Source organism: Hordeum vulgare, chromosome 2H, assembly GCF_904849725.1.
Source record: "Hordeum vulgare subsp. vulgare chromosome 2H, MorexV3_pseudomolecules_assembly, whole genome shotgun sequence".
Classification (NCBI taxonomy): Eukaryota; Viridiplantae; Streptophyta; class Magnoliopsida; order Poales; family Poaceae; genus Hordeum; species Hordeum vulgare.
Genome location: NC_058519.1, coordinates 584,871,209 through 584,887,322, shown reverse-complemented (window position 1 = coordinate 584,887,322; position 16,114 = coordinate 584,871,209). Strand labels below are relative to the sequence as shown.

The following is a 16,114-nucleotide window of genomic DNA, read 5'->3' as shown; positions in this document are numbered from 1 at the left end:
AAAAGTTAAAAGGTGATAGGTGGCGAGTGAAAAAGAGTACGGATTGGTACCTCGGAGAGTGCGTCGCCAGCTTGAGATTCGTCGACTTCAGATGGCTCGGCCGCAGCCGATTTACCTTTGCCTTTGTTTTTCTTGGAAGGCGGCTTAGCACTCTTCATGGCTTGTTTCTTAGGTCTCCTAGACCAGAACTTGTCGCCTTTCTGGAAAGGGATATGGCATGAAGTCACGATGACAGTAAAACAGATGGAATAAAAGTTGAGGGCGAGTTAGCTTTGGTTACCTTGGGTGTCGGGTTAATCTTGCAGAAGGGCTTAAGGCCGATTTGGCCGCACTTCGCTGCAGGTTCGCCGGTCAGCTTCCTGATGATGGCGACGATGTCTTTTTTCCGTTAATGCTGTGTGGAAGTAGCATTGGGGATGATCTAGAGTACCGTCAAATTCGCACATCAGGCCATCTCGGCGGCTCAGAGGAAGGATCCGCCATTCGACCCAGCAGCGGATCAAGTCAACCCCGGTGAGACCGTTGTTCGTCAAGGATCTCAGTTCGGACAGAATTGGGACGAAGTCTGACTCTTCTTCCTCGGTGAGCTTGTCAGGGAGCTTAAAATTGATCGGAAGGCGGGTTGGCCTGTAGCCCAGAAGTTTGTTCTCGCCGGCAGGGGATGTTTCTTTGCAATAAAACCAAGATTCACCCCAGCCTTTGGGGTGGCTAGGCATAGTGAGTGAAGGAAACGGACTGTCCCTGCGACGCTGGACATTGACCCCGCCAAGTTCCAAACTGGGGCCATTGTGGAATTCCGTCTGGCGATTCAAGTGGAAAAAGTACCAAAACAGAGGGACGGAAGGCTCGATCCGCAAATAAGCTTCGCAAAGGACTTGGAATTGACTCAGGTTGCTTATGGAATTGGGTCCCAAATCCTGGAGTCGGACATTCACGAAGTGCAGAGCGTCCCTGAGGAATTTAGATCCGGGCGGCTTAAAACCCCGTTCCAAGTGTTCTACAAAAACTACTATCTCCCCTTCCTTGGGGTTGGGGAGGTCTTCTCCTAACCCGGTGCGCCATCCAATGACGTCTTGAGGATCCAAGCAGCCCGTTTTCACGTAATTCGCCAAAACAGCATCATCGACCTTGGTAGGAAGCCAATCGCTCTTGAAAACGGCACCCATGCTACAAATAGGTAAGAATATGGTATTACATGTCTCGAACGTTTACTACGTGAATCGGGATCGGCTCTTGCTTAACCCGCTGGACTAGGAAGCCGGGTTGGGCTGATGTGGCGACTTAGCGGAGCAGGGCTATTCTCAGAAGCAATGTTACTGTGGGTGGTGAAATTTATTCCTTCCTAAACACTAAGGGAAGGACAAAGTTTCCAAACAGCTTTTTACAAACAATGAAAGAGGAATGGATCTGTTGAACAGATATAAAAACTTGCGGATATGGCTAAAACGTGAACGATGTGTGATCAGGGTGGTGCCTCATGTTTGAAGAAACTAGTGTGTTTAGAAAATTCGCAAGAGCACAGATGGATAAGATTATTCAAGGCACTGGGTGCCCAAACGGCGCTCGGACTAAATCAGTTCGAGGGTAATAGATGGTTGCGAGCGGAGGGCTTCGGAACTATAGCAATGGCGGAAGCATGGCAATGGCGGAAGCATGAACAAGAAATAAATCTACCCTTAAGAAAGGGGAAACAGTGGCCTAACCTGAAGATCTTGGTCGGAGAAGATTGGCGGTGATGGAGGCTGTTGGAGAATGAAGGGACCCTCGGCGGCGGCGGAGCTTGGCAGCGGCGACGGCTTGCGTGCGGCGCCGGAGCTCCTCGAACGGCGACGGCTTGCGGGCGGTGCCGGAGCTCCTCGAACGGCGACGGCTTGCAGGCAGCACTGGAGTTCTTCGGACGGGGGTGGAGTTTGCGGCCGGCGGCGAAGCCTTCGGGATGCGGAGCGTCTCTTCTCGCTGAGATGATGATGGAGGGATTGACGAGACTGGTAGGTGGCCGGTGTGAGCCCTGTCCCTTCCGCCTATTTATCAGGACGGGCGCGGGGATCGAGGTGCTATGAGCGGGAACCGTCGAGGAAGGAAAGATTCGCCATGATCACGTCCGAAAATTTTGGGATAATGACGCACTAAAAGATCCGTTGGGATTGTGTTGGAGTTCCCGAAAATCGAGGGCTAAGGAAAGTACTGATGGGAAATGCGTTGGCGGATCAAAGACTTTTTCCGGTACCAGTTGGCGAGTTAAGATTTCTGGCGTACGGAGGAACACAGAGGAGTGAATCACCTTCAACTAAAATGGAAGCATTGGCATGAAGATTCAAGTCAATTTGGGGCCTAATGTTGGGGATATTGCCTGTTAAGTGACCCGCCGAATATGAGCCGGGTTACTATTAAGGCGATTCATCCTTTAGGGCTAGTTGGGCCTCAGCCTGGGCGGTTCAAAGTCGCAGGATGGTTATGATTTATGGAAGGACTCTGGGTTTTGCAAGACGGCGACTTAGAGACCGCGGTGGTCACGATTTGTAAAGAGGAAGGGACTCTTGTAAACCCTAAGGCTTCGACCTATATATAAAGGCGAGTCTGGAGGGGGAGAGGTAGGTTAGAAATCATCGAGTGCTAGGTAAGGCGAGTTACGCCTTTCTTGTAATCGAATCCACATCAATACACGCCAAGCAGGACGTAGGCTATTACCTCCACGCGAGGGGCCGAACCTGGGTAAATCGCCGTGTCTCTCTCTCTTAACCCCTTTGAGTCGCCACCAAGGTGCGATGGCTCCAGTACTAAGTCCTTTCACGAGGACATCTGCCGTGACAAAACCACGACATAGTACCTAACGGACGGCACCTCCGCGTTCAGCACACTTACAGCTCGACGATGATCTCGTCCTTCTTGATCCAGCAAGCAAGACGGAGAAGTAGATGAGTTCTCCGGCAGCGTGATGGTGCTCCGGTGGTGGTGAAGGATCTACTCCTGCAGGGCTCCGCCCGAGCTCCGCAGAAATACGATCTACAGGAAAAACCGTGGTGTTTGTGGTCGGGCTGCCGTGCCAAAAGTTGTCTCAAATCAGCCCTAAAACTCCACTATATATAGGAGGAGGGTAGGGGAGGCTTTCCTTGAGGGACAAGGCCCCTTGGTGCGCCGACTAGGGATAGGAGGAGTCCTCCTCCAATCCTAGTCCAACTAGGATTGGAAGGTGGAGTCCTTCTCCTCCTTCCACCTCCCCTTTTTTTTTCTTTTCTCATTCTTTTCTTATCCTTGGCGCATAGGGCCCTCTTGGGCTGTCCCACCAGCCCACCAAGGGCTGGTGCGCCACCCCTAGGGCCTATGGGATTCCCCGGGTGGGCTGGCCCCCTCCGGTGAACATCCGGAACCCATTCGTTACTCCCGGTACATTCCGGGTAATGCCCAAAACCTTCCAGTAATCAAATGAGGTAATCATATATATATCAATCTTCGTCTCCAGACCATTCCGGAAACCCTCGTGACGTCCGTGATATCATCCAGGACTCCGAACAACATTCGGTAACCACACATATAACTCAACTATACTAAAAAATCACCGAACCTTAAGTGTGCAGACCATGCGGGTTCGAGAACTATGCACACATGCCCCGATGTACTCCTCGGTCAATATCCAATAGCGGGACCTGGATGCCCATATTGGATCCTACATATTCTCTGAATAACTTATTGGTTGAACCTCAGTTTCAAGGATTCATATAATCTCGTATGTCATTCCCTTTGTCCTTCGGTATGTTACTTGCCCGAGATCCGATTGTCGGTATCCGCATACCTATTTCAATCTCGTTACCGGCAAGTCTCTTTTCTTGTTCCGTAATACAAGATCACGTGACTTACACTTAGTCACATTGCTTGCAAGGCTTGTGTGTGATGTTGTATTACCGAGTGGGCCCCGAGATACCTCTCTGTCACACGGAGTGAAAAATCCCAGTCTTGATCCATACTAACCCAACGGACACCTTCGGAGATACCTGTAGAGCACCTTTATAGTCACCCAGTTACGTTGTGACGTTTGATACACACAAGGTATCCCTTCGGTGCCAGTGGGTTATATGATCTCATGGTCGTAGGAACAAATAGTTGACACGCAAAAAACAATAGCAATAAAATGACACGATCAATATGCTACGTACATAATTTGGGTCTTGTCCATCACATGATTTTCCTAATGATGTGATCCTGTTATCAAGTGACAACACTTGCCTATGGCCTGGAAACCATGACCATCTTTGATCAACGAACTAGTCAACTAGAGGCTCACTAGGGACAGTGTGTTGTCTATGTATCCACACATGTATTTTTTTTGACCGTCAATACAATTCTAGCATGGATAATAAATTATTATTATGAACAAGGAAATATAATAATAACTAATTTATTATTGCCTCTAGGGCATATTTTCAACAGCACTCACCTCTCCGGCAACGGCACCAGAAAAGAGCTTGATGTCTACTGTGCAACTTTATTCTTGTAGACGTTGTTGGGCCTCCAAGTGCAGAGTTTTGTAGGACAGCAGCAAATTTCTCTTAATTGGATGACCTAAGGTTTATCAATCCATCGGAGGTGTAGGATGAAGATGGTCGCTCTCAAACAACCCTGCAATCAAATACAAGAAAATCTCTTGTGTCCCCAACACACCCAATTCAATGGTACATTTTATAGGTGCACTAGTTCAATGAAGAGATGGTGATACAAGTGTAGTATGGATAGTAGATATAGGTTTTTGTAATCTGAAAATATAAAAACAGCAAGGTAGCGACTGTAAAACAGCGAGCAAAACGTTGTATAAATGCTTGGAAATAAGGCCTAGGGTTCATACTTTCACTAGTGCGATCTCTCAGCAATGCTAACATAGTAGAATCATATGATCATCCCTCAACGTGCAACAAAGAATATCTCCAAAGTTCCTATCTAGCAGAGAACAATAATATGAAATTGGTGTAGGTAGTAAAACCACCTCAAAGTTATTCTTTCTGATCAATCTTTTGAGCTATTCCTATAAGTGTCACAAACAGACCTAGAGTACGTACTATAATAACACCCATGATACATATCATCAACCCTAATGTCACCTAGATACTCCAGTGTCACCTCAAGTATCCGTGGGTAAATTATGCGACATGCGTCAAACAGTTTCACATATATCGTATTCAATCCAACACAAAGAACTTCAAGGAGCACCCCAAGATTTCTATCAGAGAACATATTATGATAAAGTGCAATCAACCCCTTTGCATAGATCCCCAAGGTCACCGAAATCCGCAAGTTAATGCCATAACGTATATCAAGTGAATCACTTGAATACCCCATGTCACTACAGGTATCCGCATGCAAGACATATATCAAGTGTTTTCAAAGAGAAATATTCAATCCAACATAACGAGATCTTAAAGGGAAAGATCCAATTCATCACAACAAGGTAGCAAGGGAATATCATCTTATGATCCAACTAGATTAACAAGGCATGTGATACATCAAGATCGTGCCATCTCAAGAACACGAGAGAGAGAGAGAGAGAGAGAGAGAGAGAGAGAGATTGAACACATAGCTACTGGTACATACCCTCAGCCCCGAGGGTGAACCACTCACTCCTCATCATGACCTCCGCCGGAATGATGAAGATGGCTATTGGAGATGATTTCCGCTCTCCAGTAGGGTACTGGAAAGGCTCGAGATGGGTTTTTGTCGGTACAGAGAGCAGTGTTGGAATCATGCCAAATGGAGCCACGTGGGCCTTACAAGCCATCAGGGCGCTGCCTGGGGGGCACCCTATTGTATTGTGGCCCACAGGTGGCTCTCCTCCGGTGGTTATTCGCTTAAATATGGCTTATTTCCTCCAGAAAAAATTATAAAAAAGATTCGGGAGATTTCGAGAACTTTCATTTTGTGCACAGAAAAAACGTCACGGTAATTCTGTTGAAAACAACGTCAATCCGAGTTAGTTCTAAATAAATCATATGCATCAAAATGATATAAAAATATTGTAAACATAGACAAACATAGCATTAATACTTCAAATTATCAATAAGTTGAAGACATATCATGATCGTGCATGTAAGAATGTAACATATTTGTCTATTTTTGGTTATCATGTGGCATGTGATCTGGCGCGTGCCATGGATAGGACTTTATTTGAATTTTAAACTACTCTTTATGGACGGATATAAAAGAACTTTCACATCCCTTGTCCATGGACAGATACAAAAGCAAATTTATGGATGATACCGTTATGTTTGTCACTCTATTTTCGTGAGAAGACGATCCACCAAGCTTTTCTGCTACCATTTCGAATTTATGATGTAAATTTATTGAGATCAAAATAAAATGCATTCAGAGACACTTTCCTATTTTTTTAACAGGAAAAGAATGTATACTTTTTTATTGATAGAACAAGAGTGTTACAACATGGGTTATATCAGCTCGCTAAGAGCATCTCTAGCAGATCTTGTATAATGCCCCGACCCACAAAATAACTGCCAAAATACGGGTATGCACGGAAATTGCTGCCCGATCACACCCCGCAAAAGCGTCCGACCCGTCAACTTTTTTGACGGGCGCGGCAAAATCCCCTCCCCAACCCGCGAAAACACAGGTTTTCGCCTCGTCTATACGGTGCCCTGTATCCCAGAAAAGCGGTTGGCAGGAGGGACACTTCATCCCACGCCTTTTACCCACCCCCTTCCGTCGCCGCCCCACCATTTGTTCCGCCCGTCCACCAGCGGCAATTCCGGCCAAATCTGCGGGCTGAATCGCGCCGCGAGGAGTCCCTTCCCTCTTCCGCTGAGCTGTTGCACCGGCTCCCCTGGACCCACCAATCCACCGCGTCCGGAGAGCCACCGCCGGAGATGGAATTGAGCATGTGCGAGAAGTTTTTTCTCGACGGTTCATCTGATTCGGATGACTCGCATGTTGAGACGATGCTTCTCACATTTCGCTTGCAGATTTTGGTGATGGCCCTTGCCGTGAAGGAACACGAAGATGAGAACCGAAAGAAGCGGCGAGGATCGACCGTACGCCGTCTTTGCATTCCTCGAAAGCGCCATCTCGGGAACGAGATGCTGATGCAAGACTACTTCGCGGCCAATCCAACATATCAGCCGCACCTCTTTCGGAGAAGGTACCGTATGCGGAGATCCCTCTTTGTGAAAATTGTTCAAGCTTGCAAGGTCAATTGTAGACATTTTACTCAAAGAATAAATGGCGCGGGTCTGAAGGGATTTAGTGCATATCAAAAAATCTCGGCAGCTATGCGGGTAATTGCATACGACATTCCGGCTAACTATGCCGATGAGTACCTTCGCATTGGTGAAGATAGTGCAATTGAGTCAGTACGTAGGTTTGCCAAAGTGATCATCTGTGTCTTGCAACAATACTACCAATGGACATGAATACACAAAAGGGTACTATCTTGCTGATGGTATATACCCTTCTTGGTGCACATTTGTAAAGAGCATCAAAGACCCCCAAACTAGGAAAGAGTGTGAATTCGCAAGGGCACAAGAGGCAGCCCGAGAAGACATTGGAAGAGCATTTAGGGTTTTGCAATCTAGGTTTGCCATTGTTCGCGGTCCTGCTTGATTTTGGGACAAGCGATCCTTGAAAAACATCTTGGCATGCTGTGTTATTCTTCACAATATGATTATCGAAGACGAGAGAGGCACGGACTTGGAGTTCTTCTATGACAATCTGGGTAGGTGTGTCAAACCAGCTAGAGACCCTAATCGAATTAGAGCTTTTCTTCGTACCTACAAAGAGATTGAAAATGCAAACACACACTCTAAACTTCAGAAGGATGTCATTGAGCATCATTGACAAAGGGCTGGGCAGTAAACACATTCTATTTTTCCATTCAATTTCATTTCATTAATGTGTGGTTTGTATACGGACAAATTTTGTATTGAATTATTTAGTTTGCTTCGGTGATTTGAATAATTATTGTACTTTGAATGATTATTATATTGTAACATTGACTTTTTTCTTATATTGCACATTAGTAATTCTAATTTACGGGGTTTGCAGGTCGATGCGGCGCGACGAACAGACCCCGCATAGCCAAACCCGTAAAAAAGCATCTTCGGCGAATGTACTTTTTTACGGATCCGTTATGCGGGGTGTGACTCGTTCCGCGCCCGCACCGGCCAACAAAACCGTTTTTTACGAATTGTAAATGACTTTTGTGAATCGGCTTTATACGTGGTGTGCTAGGGATGCTCTAAGTCATGTACACAAGATGGCATGGAAGCGAGCTATGGGACACTCCCCTATAAAAAAACGTTTAAAAGAAAAAGATTAACAAAATGGGTCAGAAGCAAAGCAACACGTTTCCAGATAAGCAAGACATAACTTTGCAACGTCTAGATATTCCCATGTACTAATAGTCTGTCCTTTTCCCGACGCAGACAAAAGGATGACGATTACTACCCACTAATGACTCAAAAAAACGTTGCACCAACTTCTCGATTTGACCCGCCATGGTGCCATTCACGATCAGCCATCACCCTCCTCTCCCTCCCTCTCAGCCTTCCTTTGCCTTTTCCCACGCTATGCGATGCGATCGCGCGCAACGTCTGGAGGCACAGGAGCTGTCGCGGCCCGACGTGAGGCGAGCTTCGCGGTTCACAGCGGTTACAGTGGCGGCTTACACATGGCAACGGTGCAGATCCAGGTGTAACCGTGTCAACTGCCGAGACACCGACTGATAATCCGTGCGAGTCGCTGTTGAGCCGGACAGGGGTCGGGTCGAGGGGCCCGGCGATACGACACCAGAAACGCGGCACTCGTCGCGCCGCCGTCGCTTTCGCCGCTTTGCGATTGTAATGGAGCGAAGCTGAGCCTCGCGTCGCGGATCAAATTTCTGGCCGCCAGCTCTACACGGCTGCTGCCGTCGCGTTGCGCCTGACATATCAATCGCATCTTGATTTTAGTTCAGCGCTCAACTGTTGGCGCGCACTCCGCCCGTGTGCGAGCACAGGTGACTGGCGTGCCCGATGCTCTGTCGCGACATCGGCTGCGTGGCCCGTTTTTTTTAACCGATTCTTCCAAAAACTTCAAATCCAACGTCTCATATTCTACTCCATCCGTATCACAATACTTATTATTTGAAAGAATTAGTCTAGTTTCCTTAACGATAAGTACTTAGAAATAGAGGGAGTATCAGAATTTTAAAGCCATACTTTTTAGCTAGGCATATTCAAAACTGATCCACAAATGGACGCGGTAAATATTTGTTTTTATATCCAGACGTGGTATGCGGAGGTGATGTGGGAGATTCATCCAACGCTTTTCATAAATTAATTCTCATTTGTTCGGTTGGGAGGAGAGAGAGGAGACAAGACAATGCATGTGTGAAGAAAAAGAGAGGAGGACCACGTGGTGGCATTTTTTGTCAAGTGGATGTCCGGCATCCTATATAGCTCTTTCGTATTTGTCTCGGATTTATTGAGAAACAGACGTCTGAACCACTTCACGAACCGATGGAATCATCATTTGATGAATTTTTTTGACACAAACGGTCGGAACACTACAATTCAGACATAACCGAAGATTTGAGAGTCCCCTTTAAAGATGTCCTTAGAATCTAGATAACTCGGACTATAAAAAATGGGTTTACAATTCTGAAAGAGTTTAAGGTCCGATTCTTAATATTCTAGGAGAATCGATCAAAATAACTGGCCTTGGCTCATCTTAAATGCTAATTTCTTTTTAGGGTAGATAGGTGTGGTCCAATTAAGTATTTTTTTACAAAAATGATTTATAAAAGTTCACTCCAAATATAAAGCACATGAACATATTAAAATCAAATTGAGATATTTAGACTACTTGACGGCCAATACCGTCGCTAGAATGAGTCATCGAGGTGTCGCTGCCCTCGCTCTCTACAAAACCGGCTTGACCTTGTCAATGCACATCGTCATTATCATCATCATCGTAATCATTATTATTATTATTACTATTACTATTATTATTACAATTGTTTCGGTATTACTACAATTAAAACATTATAACATATTGGTACTATGACTGAACTAGCTTAATTCTCCAAATTGTGCCGCTTAGTGGTTGAAACGGGCTAATAGCCAAAAATGGCCTTGTAAGAAGTTTCCACACTTCCTATTATTGGCTATACACACAATCATACCTAGGGGATGGTGACATCTTTTCATGGAAGTGGTACATGTCAACCATGTAATGCATGTCCATTTGTATCCATCAACTTCTACGCATGAATCATTGGCAATCATTTCCTTTCACATTACTAATAATGATAACTACTATTTTCCATTGTTCTTAAATATAAGTTTTTTAGGGCTGTGTCTAATGCTCATTTAGATGAGACTTAACCAAGTCATATTAACTCATATGTCACTTGATTTTTATGAAGATTCGTGCAGGTTTTTTAGTTTTTATACTTTATTTGATTACTCAAATGATGTGTGGGAGTTAGATGAGACTTTGTTAATTCTCATTTAGATGAGAATTTGTAAATCCATTTTTCTTAGATATTTTATTATGTATTATATATGAAACAAAATAAATGAATCTACACTCTAAAATATGTCTATATACATCCGCATGTAGTTCGTATTGGAATCTCTAAAGAGATTTATATTTAAAAAGAAGGGAGTATTATAGCCCGAAATCACCATGGCTTAATTGTTTTCCCATCCACCCTTATTTTGAATATTTGCGACAACGTGGAGGAAGATGAACCCACATATTTCTTGGAGGGACTTTGTTACAACCTCGCCCATGGTTGCAAAAATATCATGATGGGAACCAATTGTCAAGCCATCTTCAATGCCATGAACTCCAACCATCGCGATATTTGGCCCTCGTGCATAATCATTCTTCATGTTAATATGGTCAATATTTTTGTGGGAGTCATTTGTTTGGCAAAATGGACGTAAGTAGCAAGTGTATGACTCATGAACTTGCTTCCCTTGCTAGAGTTGAACGCGTCTCTGATTTCTGATTAGGCAGTGTGCTTTCTTTTATGTGGGAAAACTTCCAATATATTTATCTTCAATCATGACGGTACAACCAACATTAAAAATAATAATAATTACATCTTAATAGTGTGTTGTGTGTATGCTAATGAACATGTAAACTTGCTCATTATCAATATATAAGCTCATGTCCCTAAAAAATGTGATCCTGCTAATACATTTCTCTCAACATTTATACATGCACCCATGTATGATGAAATCCCCTAGCAGTATGCAGCCATGCACGGAAGAACTCGGTTGTTTTCAGTCTATTGTGTTGTTTACATTCAATAAATAATTTATAGATATAGGATAATTAAAACTATTCACCATGAGTACTTTCAGCTTAGGATATTTTACTACTCGTGTTCCATGCAATCAAACATTAATAAAATATATTGCAACCAATTTACACAATAACACATGACATCAGTGAATAATACTCCTTCTATAAATTATTATAAAAATATTTAGATAATTAAAATAGTGATCTAGATGTTTTTATATTAGTTTACGGAGGTAGTAGTTTATAACTATTTACTCCATTCCATTTATACTGAGTATGGTTTCTAGCACTTATACCAATGTATGATGCGTCATTGTGGTTTTATATCAAAGTAACCCTCCATGTAGCGCCTCTGACACCCATGTGCTTGCGCAGCTAGTTGCAGCCCAAGAGCTGAATTATATGGCTATAAAAAATAAACTAGTACATTTTTACTTAATTGAATAAAAGAAAAGATGAGAGAGAAGGTAAATGGACTCTTAGTTAAGAACTAGCTCTACCACGTGCTTCTAGACACTTTGTAAGAATAAAATGTGAACTACTCCCTCCGTAAACTAATATAAGAGTGTTTGGTATTTTAGTTGTCTAAACACTCTTATATTAGTTTACAGAGGGAGTATATAATTAAAAATAGTACACTATTTCAATCAACTATTATACTTCCTCTGTCCCAAAATAACTGTCTCAACTTTGTATTAGACCCAGTACAAAGTTGTACTAAGTTTAATACACTTATTTTGGGACGGACGGAGTACATGTTAGTTATAAGATGGGTTATATATGACATGATAATGATTTATAGCCAGTAACTCGCTATGCTATTAACCATGCTCTCTAAATAGTACTCCCTCCGTCACGGTTTAGAAGGCGTGCATGGAAATTCTCTATAACCTAGGTGGTTATTGATTGTATGTAAAATGAGTTAAAAATAACATTTACCCTACGCATGCATAAAAAAATAATACAACGGAGTACTAATTAACTGCTAGAAATAAATGCAATGCGCCTTAAACATTATGTGTTGTGAAAATGCACGCAAACTTAACCGTGCTTTATAAACCGTAACGGAGATAGTACTAGCTTGAAGCTGCATGCACGGGCTACATTTCAGAATTTTTACCAAAAACTACTGCGCATTATAAAGCGGAATGAAGGGAATAGTTTATATTGACCATGTGCACCTACGATGTAGCAAAATATTTTCCATTTTATAAAGTGCCAGATCTTGTTACGCCAACTGACCCTAATGAGAATTCATCAGCTCCGTTCCCTCAAGTTGTTTCATAATTCTGCCCAATTTATTTGCCTCTTCATTCAAAAAATATTTTTACGAATTACTTTCTCCGTCCGGCTTTATTTGTCCCTCTCATATTCTTGATGCAATTTTGACCATAAAGTTAACTAATAAAATATTAGTTATATTTAGCAAAATAGTATCAATGGAATCTCTTTTTTAATAAAATACGAGTCAAACAATATAGTTTCTCCATCACAGTTTAGAAGACACGGTTAAATTTTCGTGTGTTTCCACAATAGACAAGGTTTAGGGCGCATTGCATTACTCCTATCAACTAATTAGTACTCCGTTGTAATACTTCCTCCATCACAGTATATTCGGCGTATCTCTAAAACGATAATTTTTCACAATTAGAAGGAAATAAGGCGCATGGCATTAATTAGCCTATTAATTGGGGTGTTTTAAAAATCGTCTCCACCAATGCATGCGAGGAAGTCGCTCGTTTAGTGGACGGGGGTTACTAATGCGTCAGTTTTGCGATTAATTAGGCGCTTTTACAGCTCGTCGGCTCGGTTTTTTCTACCAATACAAAAAAATTCTAGGTCCGAAAGCCCTGTGAGATACGTCCAATATACTATGATGGAGGGAGTACTTCTATATGCACGTGTAGTGTGAATGTTATTTTTCAGACCATCTCACAACCAATTAATAACTACCTAGGCTCCAGAGAATTTTCAAACACGTCTGTGACGGAGGAAGTATTTTTTATGACATTTAAATTATAATTTTCTATTTAAATCTATAGTCAAAATTTAATTCCAAATACGAGAAGCCCTAATAAACCGAGACGGGGATAGTACTTTAGCAATGTCGCAATCAAGATATGTCAGTGCAGAAAATACAAGCCAGGTCACTAGTGAGCTGCCTCTTGCTGATGCTATCCCATAAGAAGCTAATTATTGCACATATCTCAATAAGAAGCAAGAACTGGATCTACAAGTTTTTTTTTCTGAAATGGTGTAGGTCCATATAAAGCTAATCATAAACATTTACAGTATCCCCAGGGGAAAAACATTACCGCTGGATGTAAAGAAGAAAAAAAGATAGTCAAAGAAAACAGAAGAAAAATGGAAAGCCAAATAGTAGCTAGTGAAAACATTTCCTATCAAGGCGTACAAAAGAAAAATCCATCGTTCCGGAAGAAACCGGAAGAAAAATGGAAAGCCAAATAGTAGCTAGTTACGCGCGCCTTGATAGGAAATAAATGGAGCAAATTAAATCTCCATGAATGATTAGAGAGGGTGAAAGCGACGTGATTCTTCCCCACACGTCCGAAAGGAACTGCAAGCGGCTGTTGGCTGCGAGTATGCTTACCTTGGTTGTTTGATTCGCGGGCAACAGCTCATCGAGAGCGAGCGTCATGGCGTCTCTCACGCTTCCCGCCCGCGCGCTTCTTCTCCTGGCGGCTCCCTTATATAAACCGAGTTCCTCCGCGTGCATTAATTTATCCGACGGCGAACTCCATGCACGCCCACTCTCACCCACACACACTCATCGACTGATACTGCATTCGCTCTCCGAGTGTAGTGAGGCGGCCATTGCCCTAGCTAGCTAGCTAGCTGATCGATCAATCAGTCAATCAATGTCTGGGCATGGGTCGTCGGGCAAGCACCCCTTCTACCGCGGCATCCGGAGCCGGTGCGGGAAGTGGGTCTCGGAGATCCGGGAGCCGCGGAAGGCGCGCCGCATCTGGCTGGGGACGTTCCCGACGGCCGAGATGGCCGCCGTGGCGTACGACGTGGCCGCGCACGCGCTCCGCGGGCCCGACGCGCCGCTCAACTTCCCCGCCTTAGCCGCCGCGCGCCGCGCCCCGGCGTCCACCACCGCCGACGACATCCGCGCGGCGGCGGCCGCCGCAGCCGCCTGCATCCAGCACGATCGCGCCGGCGGCGGCATTGCCCCCGCGGCTGCTGGATCCGCGCTGCAGCAGCAGCTGGGTGGAGGCAGTGGCGCCGCTGCGTCGGCGAGCGGCACGGCCCAGCAGGATCAAGCCGGCATTGGGTTCAACCAGTTCTTTCTCGACGAGGAGGCGCTCTTCGAGACGCCGCAGTTCCTGCGCAACATGGCCGCCGGGATGATGATGAGCCCCCCGAGGCTCAGCCCCGACTCCTCCGACGAATCGCCTGACCCTTCCGAGGCTGGGGAGAGCCTCTGGAGCTACCGTGACCCGTAGGTCGATCGATCCAATGATCCAGCATGGCGTCGCTACTTGCTACAGCACTACTACTACTAGTCTAAGTCTACTACTGAACTTGGAAGCTGAAATAACGAGGATAGAGGTAAGGAGGCGCGTACCGGCGTGGAGATACCTTTTTTTCTCTCCGGTAACGCATGCAGATGCCCGGTTTATTGTCTGCCCATCTCCTTCTACCTCCTCTCTCCTTCTCTCTATCTAGAGTATTTTTCCCCCTTCCTGATTGAAGTGTTTTGGACCTTCTGGCTTGATGAAAGCCGGGAGGGGGGAAGGTCTCCCGTTTCACTAGCTTTGGCTCTGTTTGGAGTATCCGACCATGGTAGTATATAAACCTGTAACGAGATACTTCGTTATTATGCCAAGGGTGTCACGAGGAGGCCTGTATGGATGTAGCTGTGTAATTAAGTTTGTACTGGGAAAGTACCCTTTTGAGGTTTGAGCTCGAGCTCATACTGTAACTATTCTGGGGGTAGGGGGTTGATTGGCTATAAGATGTGCGCACAGTGCATCGCTAGCTCCACCTTTCCCCTTTTTCAAAACGCTTGTTGCTGATGTCCAGTTCTTTTTTTTTGTTCCTTTGTCAATTTTGTATCAATGTGTGAGCTTTTTAAATTGGGGTAGTTGGTCGTTCGAAAGGATGAAAAGAGACACGATTTGAGTACACGTGGTTTTTCTTATGTTTGGGGCATCAGCTGGTCTTTTAGAGCAAGGACAATAGTAGAGCCGACTGTCGGTTGTAAGCTCATGTCATGTCATCTATAGCCCATCTTATAGCTAACAAGTACAATAGTTGGTTAGAAAAGTGTACTATTTATTTATTATATGACCCACATTTCATTCTCATAAAGTGCCTAGGAGCACGTGCTAGAGTTGGCTCTTAACTAAGAGCAAGTACAATAAGCTACAGTCAGCAGGCTGTAAGAATTAAAATACTATATTTTTGCTGAGTTGGATGAGAGAGAAGGAAGCGGGCTCTTCGTGAAGAGCCGGCTCTAGCACGTGCTCCTAGGTGCTTTGTGAGAATGAAAGATGAATCATATATGATAAAAGTAGTACTCTTTTATAGCTAAGTATTATACAAGCCAGCTATAAGATGGGCTATAAGACTGCTTATAGCCAGCAGTTGGCTATACTATTAACCATGCTTTAAGAGCTCGCTTACCTTCTCTCTCCTCTTATCTCTCCTTCAACTAAGCAAAAATATAATATTTTATTCCTTATAGCCAGCTGACTCAGCTCTATTGTACTTGCTCTTACATGTAATTTAGCTTGCCGGCTACTACATCTGTCCCGTTTTATTAGCCCATGGTAGGTGGGAGTAGCGTTTTGGCTCC

General features: G+C 44.3%; 1 protein-coding gene across 1 annotated transcript; it reads left to right on the top strand.

Moving 5' to 3' along the window:
• The first annotated feature begins 12,917 nt into the window (after positions 1–12,917).
• On the top strand, positions 12,918–15,142 carry LOC123430639 (ethylene-responsive transcription factor ERF025-like). The gene has a single exon (XM_045114494.1). The coding sequence runs from the start codon at positions 14,169–14,171 to the stop codon at positions 14,757–14,759; it is 591 nt and encodes a 196-aa protein (XP_044970429.1). The 5' UTR covers positions 12,918–14,168; the 3' UTR covers positions 14,760–15,142.
• Positions 15,143–16,114: the final 972 nt, after the last annotated feature.

What these genes read in the sequence shown, in the direction of transcription:
- LOC123430639 (XM_045114494.1), top strand. Translation starts at nt 14,169, where the DNA reads ATGTCTGGGCATGGGTCGTCGGGCAAGCACCCCTTCTACCGCGGCATC.